This window comes from Coregonus lavaretus, assembly GCF_964263955.1.
Source record: "Coregonus lavaretus genome assembly, contig: HAP1_SCAFFOLD_359, whole genome shotgun sequence".
Lineage (NCBI taxonomy): Eukaryota > Metazoa > Chordata > Actinopteri > Salmoniformes > Salmonidae > Coregonus > Coregonus lavaretus.
Genome location: NW_028161076.1, coordinates 242230 through 262609, shown reverse-complemented (window position 1 = coordinate 262609; position 20380 = coordinate 242230). Strand labels below are relative to the sequence as shown.

The 20380-nt window shown below is 46.1% G+C and overlaps 1 protein-coding gene across 1 annotated transcript in view; it reads left to right on the top strand.

Moving 5' to 3' along the window:
- Window positions 1-20380, top strand: part of LOC311121120 (charged multivesicular body protein 5-like) — a gene marked incomplete at its 3' end in the record, with an annotated part of 44865 nt that overhangs the window by 7595 nt on the left and 16890 nt on the right. The window contains exon 4 of the mRNA XM_084195652.1: window positions 3397-3443. Within this exon, the coding sequence (XP_084051778.1) occupies window positions 3397-3443 (47 nt within the window). The remainder of the gene's footprint in view (window positions 1-3396; window positions 3444-20380) is intronic.

Sequence of the window (20380 nt, the reverse complement as noted above, 5' to 3'; positions counted from 1 at the left end):
TTCTCCCTCCAATCTCCTGATTCTGCCTCCTCAACCCTCCTCTCCTCCCTTTCTGCATCCTTTGACTCTCTATGTCCCCTATCCTCCCGGCCAGCTCGGTCCTCCCCTCCAGCTCCGTGGCTTGATGACTCATTGCGAGCTCACAGAACAGAGCTCCGGGCAGCTGAGCGGAAATGGAAGAAAACTAGACTCCCTGCGGACCTGGCATCTTTTCACTCCCTCCTCTCTACAAGCTCTTTGCCACATTCTCCTCCCTGCTGAATCCTCCCCCCCCCCCTCCTCCCTCTCTGTGGATGACTTCGTCAACCATTTTGAAAAGAAGGTTGACGACATCCGATCCTCGTTTGTTAAGTCAAATGACACTGCTGGTCATGCTCACACTGCCCTACCATATGCTTTGACTTCTTTCTCCCCTCTCTCTCCAGATGAAATCTTGCGACTTGTGACGGCCGGCCGCTCAACAACCTGCCCGCTTGACCCTATCCCCTCCTCTCTTCTCCAGACCATTTCCGGTGACCTTCTCCCTTACCTCACCTCGCTCATCAACTCATCCTTGACCGCTGGCTATGTCCCTTCCGTCTTCAAGAGAGCGAGAGTTGCACCCCTTCTCAAAAAACCAACAGTCGATCCCTCTGATGTCAACAACTACAGACCAGTATCCCTTCTTTCTTTTCTCTCCAAAACTATTGAGCGTGCCGTCTTTAGCCAACTCTCTTGCTATCTCTCTCAGAATGACCTTCTTGATCCAAACCAGTCAGGTTTCAAGACTGGTCATTCAACTGAGACTGCTCTTCTCTGTGTCACGGAGGCTCTCCGCACTGCTAAAGCTAACTCTCTCTCCTCTGCTCTTGTCCTTCTAGACCTGTCTGCTGCCTTTGATACAGTGAACCATCAGATCCTCCTCTCCACCCTCTCCGAGCTGGGCATCTCCGGCGCGGCTCACTCTTGGATTGCGTCCTACCTGACCGGTCGCTCCTACCAAGTGGGGTGGCGAGAAGCTGTCTCCGCACCACGTGGGCTCAGTTCTAGGCCCTCTCCTATTCTCGCTATACACCAAGTCACTTGGCTCTGTCATATCCTCACATGGCCTCTCCTATCATTGCTACGGTGACGACACACAACTAATCTTCTCCTTTCCCCCTTCTGATAACCAGGTGGCGAATCGCATCTCTGCATGTCTGGCAGACATATCAGTATGGATGACGGATCACCACCTCAAGCTGAACCTTGGCAAGACGGAGCTGCTCTTCCTCCCGGGGAAGGACTGCCTGTTCCATGATCTCGCCATCACGGTTGACAACTCCGTTGTGTCCTCCTCCCAGAGTGCGAAGAGCCTTGGTGTGACCCTGGACAACACCCTGTCGTTCTCCGCTAACATCAAGGCGGTGACCCGATCCTGTAGGTTCATGCTCTACAACGTTCGGAGAGTACGACCCTGCCTTACACAGGAAGCGGCACAGGTCCTAATCCAGGCACTTGTCATCTCCTGTCTGGATTACTGCAACTCGCTGTTGGCTGGGCTCCCTGCCTGTGCCATTAAACCCCTACAACTCATCCAGAATGCCGCAGCCCGTCTGGTGTTCAACCTTCCCAAGTTCTCTCACGTCACCCCGCTCCTCTGCACACTCCACTGGCTTCCAGTTGAAGCTCGCATCTGCTACAAGACCATGTGTGCTTGCCTACGGAGCTGTGAGGGGAACGGCACCTCCGTACCTTCAGGCTCTGATCAGTCCCTACAACCAAACGAGGGCATTGCGTTCATCCACCTCTGGCCTGCTGGCTCCCCTACCTCTGCGGAAGCATAGTTCCCGCTCAGCCCAGTCAAAACTGTTCGCTGCTCTGGCACCCCAATGGTGGAACAAGCTCCCTCACGACGCCAGGACAGCGGAGTCACTCACCACCTTCCGGAGACATTTGAAACCCCACCTCTTTAAGGAATACCTGGGATAGGATAAAGTAATCCTTCTACCCCCCCCTTACCCCAACCCCCCCCCCCCCCCCCCCAAAAAAAAAACAACAACAAAAAAATAAAAAATAAAAATGAGGAAAAATAAAAATAAACTACAAAAAATAATAAAAAACATTGTAAAGTGGTTATCCCACTGGCTATAAGGTGAATGCACCTATTTGTAAGTCGCTCTGGATAAGAGTGTCTGCTAAATGACGTAAATGTAAAGTGACTTTCAGATTTGTATAATTTTCTTTTATATAGAATTTTGATGAACCACATGACATAGATTTTTGCGCTATGAAGACTTTATTATAAACAAAATAAAACTGTTCCACGAAAATGTGCATATGAAAATCATAACTGGCACGCAGATCAGTAAAAATGGTACGATCACTTGGCACTCCAAATGGAAAAGGTTGCCGACCGCTGGTGTAGCCTATTTCCAGAAACTTCTGGAGCGTAACGCAGAATCTGCGAAGGCCAGCAGCAGCGGGAGGAGGGTCGGGTTGGGAACAGGTTTTTTTTGTTCTGGTTAGGCGATATTGATCTCTTGCTCCCTCTTTAGTAATTTGTGTGTCTTCATTTTTAATTTCTTAAAGCATCAGACAAACTCAGCCTACATATAGTTGATTTCATGTGTCTATTTATGGAAAAATACACGTTTAAAAATGTTGACTAATCGATTGGTCGAAACAACAGACAACTCTCGGTCGACCAAGATTTTTTAAAATCGGGGACAGCCCTACTCACAGATACCTTTAAAAAAAGATAGGGCCGTGGATCAGAAAACCAGTCAGTATCTGGTGTGACCACCATTTGCCTCATGCAGCGCAACACATCTCCTTCGCTGTCAAAAAGTGATTTAATTCAAATGGATTCACCCTAGAGCAGGGTTTCCCAAACTCGGTCCTTGGGACCCCAAGGGGTGCACCTTTTTATTTTTGCCAAGGGGTGCACCTTTGGGTCCCAGGGACCGAGATTGGGAAGCCCTGCTCTAGACTGACCGCTTACACTAACCTCTGATCCCTGCAAGTCTGTGTCAGTATGTCTGTCTGTCTGTCTGTCTGTCTGTCTGTGTCTGTCTTGCCTTCCTGTCTGTCTGTCTGTCTGTCTGTCTGTCTGTCTTGCCTGCCTGTCAGTATGTCTGCCTGTCTGTCAGTCTGCCTGTCTGCATGTCTGTATGCCTGCCTGCCTGTCTGTCTGTCTGTCTGTCTGCCTGTCTGCCTGTCTGCCTGTCTGTCTGTCTGCCTGTCTGTCTGTCTGCCTGCCTGCCTGCCTGCCTGCCTGCCTGTCTGTCTGTCTGCCTGTCTGCCTGTCTGTCTGCCTGTCTGTGTCTGCCTGTCTGTCTGTCTGTCTGTCTGTCTGTCTGCCTGCCTGTCTGTCTGTGTTGTTGGGAGGGAAAGCTAATTGACTAATACATTATTATATCTCCTCTTCCTCTACAGAACATGGTGAAACAGAAGGCTATGAGGGTTCTAAAGCAGAAGAGACAGTAAGATGTTGTTCATGTCAATACTACTGGATAAGCAAGATACCACTACACAAAATACAGGGAGGGAAGAATACCACTACACAAAATACAGGGAGGGAAGAATACCACTACACAAAATACAGGGAGGGAAGAATACCACTACACAAAATACAGGGAGGGAAGAATACCACTACACAAAATACAGGGAGGGAAGAATACCACTACACAAAATACAGGGAGGGAAGAATACCACTACACAAAATACAGGGAGGGAAGAATACCACTACACAAAATACAGGGAGGGAAGAATACCACTACACAAAATACAGGGAGGGAAGAATACCACTACACAAAATACAGGGAGGGAAGAATACCACTACACAAAATACAGGGAGGGAAGAATACCACTACACAAAATACAGGGAGGGAAGAATACCACTACACAAAATACAGGGAGGGAAGAATACCACTACACAAAATACAGGGAGGGAAGAATACCACTACACAAAATACAGTGAGGGAAAAAAGTATTTGATCCCCTGCTGATTTTGTACGTTTGCCCACTGACAAAGAAATGATCAGTCTATAATTTTAATGGTAGGTTTATTTGAACAATAAGAGACAGAATAACAACAACAAAATCCTGAAAAACGCATGTCAAAAATGTTATAAATTGATTTGCATTTTAATGAGGGAAATAAATATTTGACCCCTCTGCAAAACATGACTTAGTACTTGGTGGCAAAACCCTTGTTGGCAATCACAGAGGTCAGACGTTTCTTGTAGTTGGCCACCAGGTTTGCACACATCTCAGGAGGGATTTTGTCCAACTCCTCTTTGCAGATCTTCTCCAAGTCATTAAGGTTTTGAGGCTGACGTTTGGCAACTCGAACCTTCAGCTCCCTCCACATATTTTCTATGGGATTAAGGTCTGGAGACTGGCTAGGCCACTCCAGGACCTTAATGTGCTTCTTCTTGAGCCACTCCTTTGTTGCCTTGGCCGTGTGTTTTGGGTCATTGTCATGCTGGAATACCCATCCACGACCTATTTTCAATGCCCTGGCTGAGGGAAGGAGGTTCTCACCCAAGATTTGACGGTACATGGCCCCGTCCATCGTCCCTTTGATGCAGTGAATTTGTCCTGTCCCCTTAGAAGAAAAACACCCCCAAAGCATAATGTTTCCACCTCCATGTTTGACGGTGGGGATGGTGTTCTTGGGGGTCATAGGCAGCATTCCTCCTCCTCCAAACACGGCGAGTTGAGTTGATGCCAAAGAGCTCCATTTTGGTCTCATCTGACCACACTTTCACCCAGTTCTCCTCTGAATCATTCAGATGTTCATTGGCAAACTTCAGACGGGCATGTATATGTGCTTTCTTGAGCAGGGGGACCTTGCGGGCGCTGCAGGATTTCAGTTCTTCACGGCGTAGTGTGTTACCAATTGTTTTCTTGGTGACTATGGTCCCAGCTGCCTTGAGATCATTGACAAGCTCCTCCCGTGTAATTCTGGGCTGATTCCTCACCGTTCTCATGATCATTGCAACTCCACGAGGTGAGATCTTGCATGGAGCCCCAGGCCGAGGGAGATTGACAGTTCTTTTGTGTTTCTTCCATTTGCCAATAATCGCACCAACTGTTGTCACCTTCTCACCAAGCTGCTTGGCGATGGTCTTGTAGCCCATTCCAGCCTTGTGTAGATCTACAATCTTGTCCCTGACATCATTGGAGAGCTCTTTGGTCTTGGCCATGGTGGAGAGTTTGGAATCTGATTGATTGATTGCTTCTGTGGACAGGTGTCTTTTATACAGGTAACAAGCTGAGATTAGGAGCACTCCCTTTAAGAGTGTGCTCCTAATCTCAGCTCGTTACCTGTATAAAAGACACCTGGGAGCCAGAAATCTTTCTGATTGAGAGGGGGTCAAATACTTATTTCCCTCATTAAAATGCAAATCAATTTATAACATTTTTTTGACATGCGTTTTTCTGGATTTAGTTATTCTGTCTCTCACTGTTCAAATAACCCTACCATTAAAATTATAGACTGATCATTTCTTTGTCAGTGGGCAAACGTACAAAATCAGCAGGGGATCAAATACTTTACCCTCACTGTACCACTGTTAAACAAACACTCAGAAAATGAGTCATTTTGTCTATTCAGCTTAGAATAAATGACCATATTGTATTCCAGGTATGAATAATTATATTTTATATTGAAGATATGAATAATTATATATTATATTGAAGATATTAATGATGATATTTTATATTGAAGATTTGATGTGATATATTGTATTCTACACTGAGTGGACAAAACATTAGACATAGACTGACCAGCTGAATCCAGGGGAACACTAGGATCCCTTATTGATGTCATTTGGGTTAGGGTTATTTCATTTGTTAAATCCACTTCAATCAGTGTAGATCAGGGTTCCCCAACTGGTGGCCTACGGGCCAAATCTGGCTCACCAGCAATATTATTATTATACAAAGCTGCCCAAATTAATTATGAATATTATTTTAATTAAAAAAATATATTATTACAAAAATCTCAGACTCGAGATGCAAAAAATCCCAAATGCAATGTCCCAAGAAGGAAGTTAATCCACCTAAATAACGCAAAAGTTACATTTTAATTTCATTCATGAGGAGAGAGAAGGCAGGAGACAACTAATACAGCAGCCATTCTGTGGTGAAACCTGCAGCCCAATCAATAGGAGGTGAACAGCGCCTGGTGCGGAAAATATAGCTCACTTCAAAATCGAATTACATTTACATTTTAGTCATTTAGCAGACGCTCTTATCCAGAGCGACTTACAGTTAGTGAGTGCATACATTATCATACTGCCCCCCCCCCCCCCCCCCCCCCCCCCGTGGGAAACGAACCCACAATCCTGGCGTTGCAAGCGCCATGCTCTACCAACTGAGCTACAGGAGGCCTGTATTTTATTTGTCACATGCGCCGAGTACAACAGGTGTGTAGACCTTACAGTGAAATGCTTACTTACAAGCCCTTAACCAACAATGCAGTTTTAAGAAAAACAAGTGTTAAGTAAAAAATAGATAAGTAAATAATAAAAATAACAAATAATTAAAGAGCAGCAGTAAAATAAAATAACAGTAGTGAGGGTATATACTAGGGGTACCGGTACAGAGTCAATGTGCGGGGGCACCGGTTAGTCGAGGTAATTGAGGTAATATGTACATGTGGGTAGAGTTAAAGTGACTATGCATAGATAATAAACAGAGTAGCAGCAGCGTGGGGTGGGGTGGGGTAGGGTGGGGGGGGCAATGCAAATAGTCCGGGTAGCCATGATTAGCTGTTCAGGAGTCTTATGGCTTGGGGGTAGAAGCTGTTGAGAAGCCTTTTGGACCTAGACTTGGCGCTCCGGTAACTTGTTATGCAAGTGTTGCCAACAGATGGAGATAAACTACACCAGTTGAGTAATTCATTTAAACATTTACATTTACATTTACGTCATTTAGCAGACGCTCTTATCCAGAGCGACTTACAAATTGGTGCATTCACCCTATAACCAGTGGGATAACCACTTTACAATTTTTTTATTTTTTTATTTTTAAGAGGGGGGGGGGGGGGGGGGGGTAGAAGGATTACTTTATCCTATCCCAGGTATTCCTTAAAGAGGTGGGGTTTCAAATGTCTCCGGAAGGTGGTGAGTGACTCCGCTGTCCTGGCGTCGTGAGGGAGCTTGTTCCACCATTGGGGTGCCAGAGCAGCGAACAGTTTTGACTGGGCTGAGCGGGAACTATGCTTCCGCAGAGGAAGGGGAGCCAGCAGGCCAGAGGTGGATGAACGCAATGCCCTCGTTTGGGTGTAGGGACTGATCAGAGCCTGAAGGTACGGAGGTGCCGTTCCCCTCACAGCTCCATAGGCAAGCACCATGGTCTTGTAACAGATGCGAGCTTCAACTGGAAGCCAGTGGAGTGTGCGGAGGAGCGGGGTGACGTGAGAGAACTTGGGAAGGTTGAACACCAGACGGGCTGCGGCATTCTGGATGAGTTGTAGGGGTTTAATGGCACAGGCAGGGAGCCCAGCCAACAGCGAGTTGCAGTAATCCAGACGGGAGATGACAAGTGCCTGGATTAGGACCTGTGCCGCTTCCTGTGTAAGGCAGGGTCGTACTCTCCGAATGTTGTAGAGCATGAACCTGCAGGATCGGGTCACCGCCTTGATGTTAGCGGAGAACGACAGGGTATTGTCCAGGGTCACGCCTAGGCTCTTCGCACTCTGGGAGGAGGACACAACGGAGTTGTCAACCATGATGGCGAGATCATGGAACGGGCAGTCCTTCCCCGGGAGGAAGAGCAGCTCCGTCTTGCCAAGGTTCAGCTTGAGGTGGTGATCCGTCATCCATACTGATATGTCTGCCAGACATGCAGAGATGCGATTCGCCACCTGGTTATCAGAAGGGGGAAAGGAGAAGATTAGTTGTGTATCGTCAGCGTAGCAATGATAGGAGAGGCCATGTGAGAATATGACAGAGCCAAGTGACTTGGTGTATAGCGAGAATAGGAGAGGGCCTAGAACTGAGCCCTGGGGGACACCAGTGGTGAGAGCACGTGGTGCGGAGACAGCTTCTCGCCACCCCACTTGGTAGGAGCGACCGGTCAGGTAGGACGCAATCCAAGAGTGAGCCGCGCCGGAGATGCCCAGCTCGGAGAGGGTGGAGAGGAGGATCTGATGGTTCACTGTATCAAAGGCAGCAGACAGGTCTAGAAGGACAAGAGCAGAGGAGAGAGAGTTAGCTTTAGCAGTGCGTAGAGCCTCCGTGACACAGAGAAGAGCAGTCTCAGTTGAATGACCAGTCCTGAAACCTGACTGGTTAGGATCAAGAAGGTCATTCTGAGAGAGATAGCATGAGAGTTGGCTAAAGACGGCACGCTCAATAGTTTTGGAAAGAAAAGAAAGAAGGGATACTGGTCTGTAGTTGTTGACATCAGAGGGATCGAGTGTTGGTTTTTTGAGAAGGGGTGCAACTCTCGCTCTCTTGAAGACGGAAGGGACATAGCCAGCGGTCAAGGATGAGTTGATCAGCGAGGTGAGGTAGGGGAGAAGGTCACCGGAGATGGTCTGGAGAAGAGAGGAGGGGATGGGGTCAAGCGGGCAGGTTGTTGGGCGGCCTGCAGTCACAAGTCGCAAGATTTTATCTGGAGAGAGAGGGGAGAAAGAAGTCAAAGCATAGGGTAGGGCAGTGTGAGCAGGACCAGCAGTGTCATTAGACTTAACAAACAAGGATCGGATGTCGTCAACCTTCTTTTCAAAGTGGTTGACGAAGTCATCCACAGAGAGGGAGGAGGGGGGGGGGGGGGGGGGGGGGGATTCAGCAGGGAGGAGAATGTGGCAAAGAGCTTCCTAGGGTTAGAGGCAGATGCTTGGAATTTAGAGTGGTAGAAAGTGGCCTTAGCAGCAGAAACAGATGAAGAAAATGTAGAGAGGAGGGAGTGAAAAGATGCCAGGTCTGCAGGGAGTCTAGTTTTCTTCCATTTCCGCTCAGCTGCCCGGAGCTCTGTTCTGTGAGCTCGCAATGAGTCATCAAGCCACGGAGCTGGAGGGGAGGGCTGAGCCGGTCGGGAGGATAGGGGACACAGAGAGTCAAAGGATGCAGAAAGGGAGGAGAGGAGGGTTGAGGAGGCAGAATCAGGAGATTGGAGGGAGAAGGATTGAGCAGAGGGAAGAGATGATAGGATGGAAGAGGAGAGAGTAGTGGGAGAGAGAGAGCGAAGGTTGCGGCGGCGCATTACCATCTGTGTAGGGGCAGAGTGAGTAGTGTAGGAGGAGAGCGAGAGAGAAAAGGATACAAAGTAGTGGTCGGAGACATGGAGGGGAGTTGCAGTGAGATTAGTAGAAGAGCAGCATCTAGTAAAGATGAGGTCAAGCGTATTGCCTGCCTTGTGAGTAGGGGGGGACGGTGAGAGGGTGAGGTCAAAAGAGGAGAGGAGTGGAAAGAAGGAGGCAGAGAGAAATGAGTCAAATGTAGACGTAGGGAGGTTGAAATCCCCCAAAACTGTGAGGGGTGAGCCATCCTCAGGAAAGGAACTTACTAAGGCGTCAAGCTCATTGATGAACTCTCCAAGGGAACCTGGAGGGCGATAGATGACAAGGATATTAAGCTTAAATGGGCTAGTGACTGTGACAGCATGGAATTCAAATGAGGAGATAGACAGATGGATTAGGGGAAAAATTGAGAATGTCCACTTGGGAGAGATGAGGATACCTGTGCCACCACCCCTCTGACCATATGCTCTCGGGGTATGCGAGAACACATGGTCAGACGAGGAGAGAGCAGAAGGAGTAGCAGTTTTTTCAGTGGTAATCCATGTTTCCGTCAGCGCCAGGAAGTCGAGGGACTGGAGGGTAGCATAGGCTGGGATGAAGTCAGCCTTGTTGGCAGCAGAACGGCAGTTCCAGAGGCTGCCTGAGACCTGGAACTCCAGGTGTGTGGTGCGTGCAGGGACCACCAGGTTAGAGAGGCAGCAGCCACGCGGTGTGAGGCGTTTGTGTAGCCTGTGCAGAGAGGAGAGAACAGGGATAGGCAGAGGCATAGTTGACAGGCTGTAGCAGATGGCTACAATAATGCAGAGGAGATCGGAATGAAATTAACTAAACATCTGGGAAAAGAGAGAACAGGGCCTCCCTCACCAAAACTCCCAAATATAACTCTCCCAACTTCCACCTCAGAAACTATAATTGTTTCACTGAACCACCCGAATAAAACTCTCCCAACTTCCACTTTAGAAATTAGAATTGTTGTAAACTACAGTGGTTCAATGTTTCAAGGAATAGACTCAACTTACTTTATTCAGCTAGCTAACTATGACGCCATAGCTAACTAGCATGCTAGCATCCAATAACACACAGTTTAGCACCAATACTTGGTTACAACAAACTACCAATAGTGTGTTAACACACTAAACAGATAATTCGTGTCCGTGTCTAGTTCCTTTCATAACGCAGCAATAATTAAACGTTGGCTAGCTAGCACAAATATATTGTATTTAGCTGCTACAGTACAGCTAGCTGGTAGTGTTGGCTAGCTAGCAATGGCTGCTGTGTTGACTTTGTTTGAAAAACGGCGTCGCTGCGAACGAATGTAGCTGGCTAAAATTATATTGTATTTAGTTGCTATAGTACTGCTAGCTGGTAGCGTTGGCTAGCTAGCAATGGCTGCGGTGATGACTTTGTTTGAAAAACGGCGTCGCTGCGAACGAATGTAGCTGGCTAAAAGGATATTGTATTTAGTTGCTACCGTTGCTAATAGCTACTCGCCAGCTAGTCCAGGAGGTGAGTTAGCTAGCTAGCTAGCTTCGTGCTACACCCGGCACCGCCGAATACAATATTAACCTACAATAATTACATACAATAACTACCCACAACAACCCACGATGCCTACCTACAATACCTAACTACAATCTAAATACATAGTTTAAGCCTTACTCGACAAAGCCCAAGCTATGTATAAAGCCAAACTTACCCGACGCCAGCTGTCTGGGTGGCAGACAAGAAGACATTGGTCTTCTGCAATCAGTAGCTGTAATTAAGTACAGTAGCTATTACTACCTAACGTTAATGCTTCAGATAATGAGGTTAGAAAAACAGCTGAATGGTAGGTAGCTAGCTGGCTTATTTACAGGTACTCTTAAGCGTGAAATAACATTGGAAACAACTATCCACAGTTGCTAAAAGTTACCAGTAGCTACCCGCTAGCTAGCTAGCTTTATTGGTCCAGGTAGTGGGTTAGCTAGCCTCGTGCTTCACCGGGGTCCGCCGAATACAATACTTACCTACAATACTTACCTACAATAACTACCTAAATAAACTACCTACAATACCTAACTACAATACCTACCTACAATCTAAATACATGGTTTAAGCTTTTTTTATTTTTTATTTTTTTTATTTCACCTTTATTTAACCAGGTAAGCCAGTTGAGAACAAGTTCTCATTTACAACTGCGACCTGGCCAAGATAAAGCAAAGCAGTGCGATAAAAACAACACAGAGTTACATATGGGGTAAAAAACATAAAGTCAAAAATACAACAGAAAATATATATACAGTGTGTGCAAATGTAGCAAGTTATGGAGGTAAGGCAATAAATAGGCTATAGTGCAAAATAATTACAATAGTATTAACACTGGAATGCTAGATGTGCAAGAGATGATGTGCAAATAGAGATACTGGGGTGCAAAAGAGCAAAATAAATAACAATATAGGGATGAGGTAGTTGGGTGGGCTAATTTCAGATGGGCTGTGTACAGGTGCAGTGATCGGTAAGCTGCTCTGACAACTGATGCTTAAAGTTAGTGAGGGAGATAAGAGTCTCCAGCTTCAGAGATTTTTGCAATTCGTTCCAGTCATTGGCAGCAGAGAACTGGAAGGAATGGCGGCCAAAGGAGGTGTTGCTCAACACCATATAAGAAGCCAAGCTTACCTCCTGCTAGAGAAAACACAACCTCACTCCTCGGCTCCGGTCTGTTCATAGTGATGAGCCCTGACGGGCCCTGGTAAAAAGGAGTGCGCCATATATGGAATAGGGGTGCCATTTGGGACACACAATGCTAAGCTTTTCTGTCACCAACGGTCACAATTGTTAATTCTCAGATCTCAGTGGTCAAGCTAGCTGGTGGAGTGGACTTACAGCGGTGCACATCTTGTAGCCCACACCGAAATCAAAGCGAGACTGCTCGTCCATGGAGTAGTTAATCCCGGGCATAAACAATCCCTGCATAAACAATAATCTTCATTTTAATGTAACTGTACAAACAACAAGAGGGCTTAATTGGAGTCTAATTCTTCAGAGCCTAGGCCTATATTACATAACTTAACTGGCTGAGGTAGGCTATGAGGCTTAACAGCATATTTTATAATAGAAGTGGGATTTTTTTTTTATTAGGCCTACTTACAATTGCAACTGGCCAAAAATGTAGCCTCCTGCATAAAACAATCATTTAAATGTAGCCTCCTACATACAGTGGGGGAAAAAAAGTATTTAGTCAGCCACCAATTGTGCAAGTTCTCCCACTTAAAAAGATGAGAGAGGCCTGTAATTTTCATCATAGGTACACTTCAACTATGACAGACAAATTGAGAAAAAGAAATCCAGAAAATCACATTGTAGGATTTTTAATGAATTTATTTATGAAATTATGGTGGAAAATAAGTATTTGGTCACCTACAAACAAGCAAGATTTCTGGCTCTCACAGACCTGTAACTTCTTCTTTAAGAGGCTCCTCTGTCCTCCACTCGTTACCTGTATTAATGGCACCTGTTTGAACTTGTTATCAGTATAAAAGACACCTGTCCACAACCTCAAAATGTCACACTCCAAACTCCACTATGGCCAAGACCAAAGAGCTGTCAAAGGACACCAGAAACAAAATTGTAGACCTGCACCAGGCTGGGAAGACTGAATCTGCAATAGGTAAGCAGCTTGGTTTGAAGAAATCAACTGTGGGAGCAATTATTAGGAAATGGAAGACATACAAGACCACTGATAATCTCCCTCGATCTGGGGCTCCACGCAAGATCTCACCCTGTGGGGTCAAAATGATCACAAGAACGGTGAGCAAAAATCCCAGAACCACACGGGGGGACCTAGTGAATGACCTGCAGAGAGCTGGGACCAAAGTAACAAAGCCTACCATCAGTAACACACTACGCCGCCAAGGACTCAAATCCTGCAGTGCCAGACGTGTCCCCCTGCTTAAGCCAGTACATGTCCAGGCCCGTCTGAAGTTTGCTAGAGTGCATTTGGATGATCCAGAAGAGGATTGGGAGAATGTCATATGGTCAGATGAAACCAAAATAGAACTTTTTGGTAAAAACTCAACTCGTCGTGTTTGGAGGACAAAGAATGCTGAGTTGCATCCAAAGAACACCATACCTACTGTGAAGCATGGGGGTGGAAACATCATGCTTTGGGGCTGTTTTTCTGCAAAGGGACCAGGACGACTGATCCGTGTAAAGGAAAGAATGAATGGGGCCATGTATCGTGAGATTTTGAGTGAAAACTCCCGAGTGGCGCAGTGGTCTAAGGCAATGCATCGCAGTGCTAGCTGTGCCACTAGAGATCCTGGTTCGTATCCAGGCTCTGTCGTAGCCGGCCGCGACCGGGAGACCCATGGGGCGGCGCACAATTGGCCCAGCGTCGTCCAGGGTAGGGGAGGGAATGGCCGGCAGGGATGTAGCTCAGTTGGTAGAGCATGGTATTTCCAACGGCAGGGTTGTGGGTTCGAGTCCAGTATAAAAAATTAAAATAAATAAAAATGTATGCACTCACTAACTGTAAGTCGCTCTGGATAAGAGCGTCTGCTAAATGACTAAAATGTAAATGTAAAACCTTCTTCCATCAGCAAGGGCATTGAAGATGAAACGTGGCTGGGTCTTTCAGCATGACAATGATCCCAAACACACCGCCCGGGCAACGAAGGAGTGGCTTCGTAAGAAGCATTTCAAGGTCCTGGAGTGGCCTAGCCAGTCTCCAGATCTCAACTCCATAGAAAATCTTTGGAGGGAGTTGAAAGTCCGTGTTGCCCAGCGACAGCCCCAAAACATCACTGCTCTAGAGGAGATCTGCATGGAGGAATGGGCCAAAATACCAGCAACAGTGTGTGAAAACCTTGTGAAGACTTACAGAAAACGTTTGACCTGTGTCATTGCCAACAAAGGGTATATAACAAAGTATTGAGAAACTTTTGTTATTGACCAAATACTTATTTTCCACCATAATTTGCAAATAAATTCATTAAAAATCCTACAATGTGATTTTCTGGATTTTTTTTCTCTCATTTTGTCTGTCATAGTTGACGTGTACCTATGATGAAAATTACAGGCCTCTCTCATCTTTTTAAGTGGGAGAACTTGCACAATTGGTGGCTGACTAAATACTTTTTTCCCCACTGTAAAACAATCATTTAAATGTAGCCTCCTGCATCAAACAATCATTTAAAGAAAAAAAAGGAGTCTCAGGATTGCCTGCTCCTGTAACGACAAAACAAACAGAAAATACTGTCCGCTTGAGACCTAAATATCCCTGGATAAGCACTCACAATAATGTTAGTATTTACTAAATACAGTCATATAGGCCACTAAGTTACTTACACAATGGGAAAAGTTGCATTTCCCCTCGGACACGATCTTGTGGATGTCGGGTGAGATGGATATGCAGGCAGTCCTCGATTGACTTATGTGAAAGCCGGTTCCTCTCGTGAGTTTATATTGCGTTCATAGAGGAAAAGGAGGACTCGCAGGTGTAAGTCGATCCAAACATTGTTAGCACATAAAATGAAGTTTCTTTATTGGCTGTATTCCTCAGAGTATGCCACCCAAAAACGCACACAAGGACTCGGCACTCCTGAGCGCATCCCTGATTTGGCTCGAATTCAATCAGCTCAGTTTGTATTGCAGCCTCACCCAGCGAGGGTATCATTTTCTTAGCAAGGGAGGAGAATTCTCCACCTGGTGGACTGTGAGAGGATCACGTACAAACACAATGATATCCTTGGGCATGCTGTAGTCTTGAAATCTGGTGGAGAAGTTGTCCCTTAGTTGCTTGATGAAATCTTCCATCACCTCTGTGACAATGCTGCGGCCTGGTCCCTCTGCCTGTCCTCTGTGATAATGCTGCGGCCTGGTCCCTCTGCCTGTCCTCTGTGATAATGCTGCGGCCTGGTCCCTCTGCCTGTCCTCTGTGATAATGCCGCGGCCTGGTCCCTCTGCCTGTCCTCTGTGATAATGCCGCGGCCTGGTCCCTCTGCCTGTCCTCTGTGATAATGCTGCGGCCTGGTCCCTCTGCCTGTCCTCTGTGATAATGCTGCGGCCTGGTCCCTCTGCCTGTCCTCTGTGATAATGCTGCGGCCTGGTCCCTCTGCCTGTCCTCTGTGATAATGCTGCGGCCTGGTCCCTCTGCCTGTCCTCTGTGATAATGCTGCGGCCTGGTCCCTCTGCCTGTCCTCTGTGATAATGCTGCGGCCTGGTCCCTCTGCCTGTCCTCTGTGATAATGCCGCGGCCTGGTCCCTCTGCCTGTCCTCTGTGATAATGCTGCGGCCTGGTCCCTCTGCCTGTCCTCTGTGATAATGCTGCGGCCTGGTCCCTCTGCCTGTCCTCTGTGATAATGCTGCGGCCTGGTCCCTCTGCCTGTCCTCTGTGATAATGCTGCAGCCTGGTCCCTCTGCCTGTCGTTTCTTCAGTGTGCTGAAGTGCAGAAGCCTTCCAGATGACAAGTCCAGATCGAACAACTCAAGCTTCCTAGTAAAGGCCTCATGTTGTTCCACCATGTCCACCACTGTTTCCCTCTTCCTAGTAAAGGCCTCATGTTGTTCCACCACTGTTTCCCTCTTCCTAGTAAAGGCCTCATGTTGTTCCACCACTGTTTCCCTCTTCCTAGTAAAGGCCTCATGTTGTTCCACCACTGTTTCCCTCTTCCTAGTAAAGGCCTCATGTTGTTCCACCACTGTTTACCCTCTTCCTAGTAAAGGCCTCATGTTGTTCCACCACTGTTTCCCTCTTCCTAGTAAAGGCCTCATGTTGTTCCACCATGTCCACCACTGTTTCCCTCTTCCTAGTAAAGGCCTCATGTTGTTCCACGACTGTTTCCCTCTTCCTAGTAAAGGCCTCATGTTGTTCCACCACTGTTTCCCTCTTCCTAGTAAAGGCCTCATGTTGTTCCACCACTGTTTCCCTCTTCCTAGTAAAGGCCTCATGTTGTTCCACCACTGTTTCCCTCTTCCTAGTAAAGGCCTCATGTTGTTCCACCACTGTTTCCCCTCTTCCTAGTAAAGGCCTCATGTTGTTCCACCACTGTTTCCCTCTTCCTAGTAAAGGCCTCATGTTGTTCCACCACTGTTTCCCTCTTCCTAGTAAAGGCCTCATGTTGTTCCACCACTGTTTCCCTCTTCCTAGTAAAGGCCTCATGTTGTTCCACCACTGTTTCCCTCTTCCTAGTAAAGGCCTCATGTTGTTCCACCATGTCCACCACTGTTTCCCTCTTCCTAGTAAAGGCCTCATGTTGTTCCACGACTGTTTCCCTCTTCCTAGTAAAGGCCTCATGTTGTTCCACCACTGTTTCCCTCTTCCTAGTAAAGGCCTCATGTTGTTCCACCACTGTTTCCCTCTTCCTAGTAAAGGCCTCATGTTGTTCCACCACTGTTTCCCTCTTCCTAGTAAAGGCCTCATGTTGTTCCACCACTGTTTCCCTCTTCCAAGTAAAGGCCTCATGTTGTTCCACCACTGTTTCCCTCTTCCTAGTAAAGGCCTCATGTTGTTCCACCACTGTTTCCCTCTTCCTAGTAAAGGCCTCATGTTGTTCCACCACTGTTTCCCTCTTCCAAGTAAAGGCCTCATGTTGTTCCACCACTGTTTCCCTCTTCCAAGTAAAGGCCTCATGTTGTTCCACCACTGTTTCCCTCTTCCTAGTAAAGGCCTCATGTTGTTCCACCACTGTTTCCCCTCTTCCTTGTAACTGCAGATTTAACCCTTTTAAGTGACAGAAAAACAGTGTGTGTAGCTTGCAGTGAACGCTTCATTGTTTCTGCGTTGGGCCTTTGTCTGGGGAGGGAAGAACACTTTGAAAGTTCCATGCTTAGATTCACAATGACGTCTGAGATTGAATTATTTGCAAACAGCGACATTTTCATTGCAAATAAGACAGACTGGCTTGGCTTTGGGAAAAGATGGTGAGATGAACGCATACTGTCCATTCTTCCCTGAAACTTCCATTTTCATTATCCACCTTTCTTTTGATACTTTTTGAGAGCAACATTTTTCTTGCAATCAAGTTAATTGTTCTGAAAGAATGTTGACATTAAACAAAGTAGTGTAGCCTGCAGTAGATCTGTTTTCCCCACCAATCAACACACAGAGAAATAGACTAAAATAATAATTGAATAGACATTGGTGATTTTATGAGCGTAATTAGATCGAAATTATTACGTTATTGTCACTGAATGTATTATGTACTAATCAGATGTGTTAAAATGTTGTTCAATTTGTAGTGTAGGTCAATTAATTGTGCTAATATTGTTCTGGCCTGCCGACTATTAGTTCAGAAAGGCCAAACCTAGTTGACGAACCCTGATGTAGATGAAGGGGAGGAGACAGGTTAAATGAGGGTTTTAAGCCTTGAGACAATTGAGACATGGATTGTGTATGTGTGCCATTCAGAGGGTGAATGGGCAAGACAAAACATTTAAGTGCCTTTGAACGGGGTATGGTAGTAGGTGCCAGGCGCACCGGTTTGAGTCAAGAACTACAACGCTGCTGGGTTTTTCACGCTCAACAGTTTCCCGTGTGTATCAAGAATGGTCCACCACCTAAAGGACATCCAGACAACTTTACACAGCTGTGGGAAACATAGGAGTTAACATGGTCCAGCATCCCTGTGGAACGAGTCTATGCCCTGATGAATTAAGGCTGTTCTGAGGGCAAAAGGGGGTGTAACTCAATATTAGGAAGGTGTTCCTAATGTTTTGTACACTCTGTGTATATTGTATTCCAGGTTTGAATAATGACCATGTTATATTCCAGGTTTGAATAATGACCATGTTATATTCCAGGTATGAATAATGACCATGTTATATTCCAGGTTTGAATAATGACCATGTTATATTACAGGTTTGAATAATGACCATGTTATATTCCAGGTATGAATAATGACCATGTTATATTCCAGGTATGAATAATGACCATGTCATATTCCAGGTTTGAATAATGACCATGTTATATTCCAGGTTTGAATAATGACCATGTTATATTCCAGGTTTGAATAATGACCATGTTATATTACAGGTTTGAATAATGACCATGTTATATTCCAGGTATGAATAATGACCATGTTATATTCCAGGTTTGAATAATGACCATGTTATATTCCAGGTTTGAATAATGACCATGTTATATTCCAGGTATGAATAATGACCATGTTATATTCCAGGTTTGAATAATGACCATGTTATATTACAGGTTTGAATAATGACCATGTTATATTCCAGGTTTGAATAATGACCATGTTATATTCCAGGTATGAATAATGACCATGTTATATTCCAGGTTTGAATAATGACCATGTTATATTCCAGGTTTGAATAATGACCATGTTATATTCCAGGTATGAATAATGACCATGTTATATTCCAGGTATGAATAATGACCATGTTATATTCCAGGTTTGAATAATGACCATGTTATATTCCAGGTTTGAATAATGACCATGTTATATTCCAGGTTTGAATAATGACCATGTTATATTCCAGGTAGGAATAATGACCATGTTATATTCCAGGTATGAATAATGACCATGTTATATTCCAGGTTTGAATAATGACCATGTTATATTCCAGGTTTGAATAATGACCATGTTATATTCCAGGTTTGAATAATGACCATGTTATATTACAGGTTTGAATAATGACCATGTTATATTCCAGGTATGAATAATGACCATGTTATATTCCAGGTTTGAATAATGACCATGTTATATTCCAGGTTTGAATAATGACCATGTTATATTCCAGGTATGAATAATGACCATGTTATATTCCAGGTATGAATAATGACCATGTTATATTCCAGGTTTGAATAATGACCATGTTATATTCCAGGTTTGAATAATGACCATGTTATATTCCAGGTTTGAATAATGACCATGTTATATTCCAGGTAGGAATAATGACCATGTTATATTCCAGGTATGAATAATGACCATGTTATATTCCAGGTTTGAATAATGACCATGTTATATTCCAGGTTTGAATAATGACCATGTTATATTCCAGGTTTGAATAATGACCATGTTATATTCCAGGTTTGAATAATGACCATGTTATATTCCAGGTTTGAATAATGACCATGTTATATTCCAGGTGGTGAGTGACTCCGCTGTCCTGGCGTCGTGAGGGAGCTTGTTCCACCATTGGGGTGCCAGAGCAGCGAACAGTTTTGACTGGGCTGAGCGGGAACTATGCTTCCGCAGAGGAAGGGGAGCCAGCAGGCCAGAGGTGGATGAGCGCAATGCCCTCGTTTGGGTGTAGGGACTGATCAGAGCCTGAAGGTACAGAGGTGCCGTTCCCCTCACTGCTCCATAGGCAAGCACCATGGTCTTGTAGCGGATGCGAGCTTCAACTGGAAGCCAGTGGAGTGTGCGGAGGAGGGGGGTGACGTGAGAGAACTTGGGAAGGTTGAACACCAGACGGGCTGCGGCATTCTGGATGAGTTGTAGGGGTTTAATGGCACAGGCAGGGAGGCCAGCCAACAGCGAGTTGCAGTAGTCCAGACGGGAGATGACAAGTGCCTGGATTAGGACCTGTGCCGCTTCCTGTGTAAGGCAGGGTCGTACTCTCCGAATGTTGTAGAGCATGAACCTGCAGGAGCGGGTCACCGCCTTGATGTTGGCGGAGAACGACAGGGTGTTGTCCAGGGTCACGCCTAGGCTCTTCGCACTCTGGGAGGAGGACACAGCGGAGTTGTCAACCGTGATGGCGAGATCATGGAACGGGCAGTCCTTCCCCGGGAGGAAGAGCAGCTCCGTCTTGCCAGGGTTCAGCTTGAGGTGGTGATCCGTCATCCATACTGATATGTCTGCCAGACATGCAGAGATGCGATTCGCCACCTGGTTATCAGAAGGGGGAAAGGAGAAGATTAGTTGTGTATCGTCAGCGTAGCAATGATAGGAGAGACCATGTGAGGATATGACAGAGCCAAGTGACTTGGTGTATAGGGAGAAAAGGAGAGGGCCTAGAACTGAGCCTTGGGGGACACCAGTGGTGAGAGCACGTGGTGCGGAGACAGCTTCTCGCCACGCCACTTGGTAGGAGCGACCGGTCAGGTAGGACGCAATCCAGGAGTGAGCCGCGCCGGAGATGCCCAGCTCGGAGAGGGTGGAGAGGAGGATCTGATGGTTCACAGTATCAAAGGCAGCAGACAGGTCTAGAAGGACAAGAGCA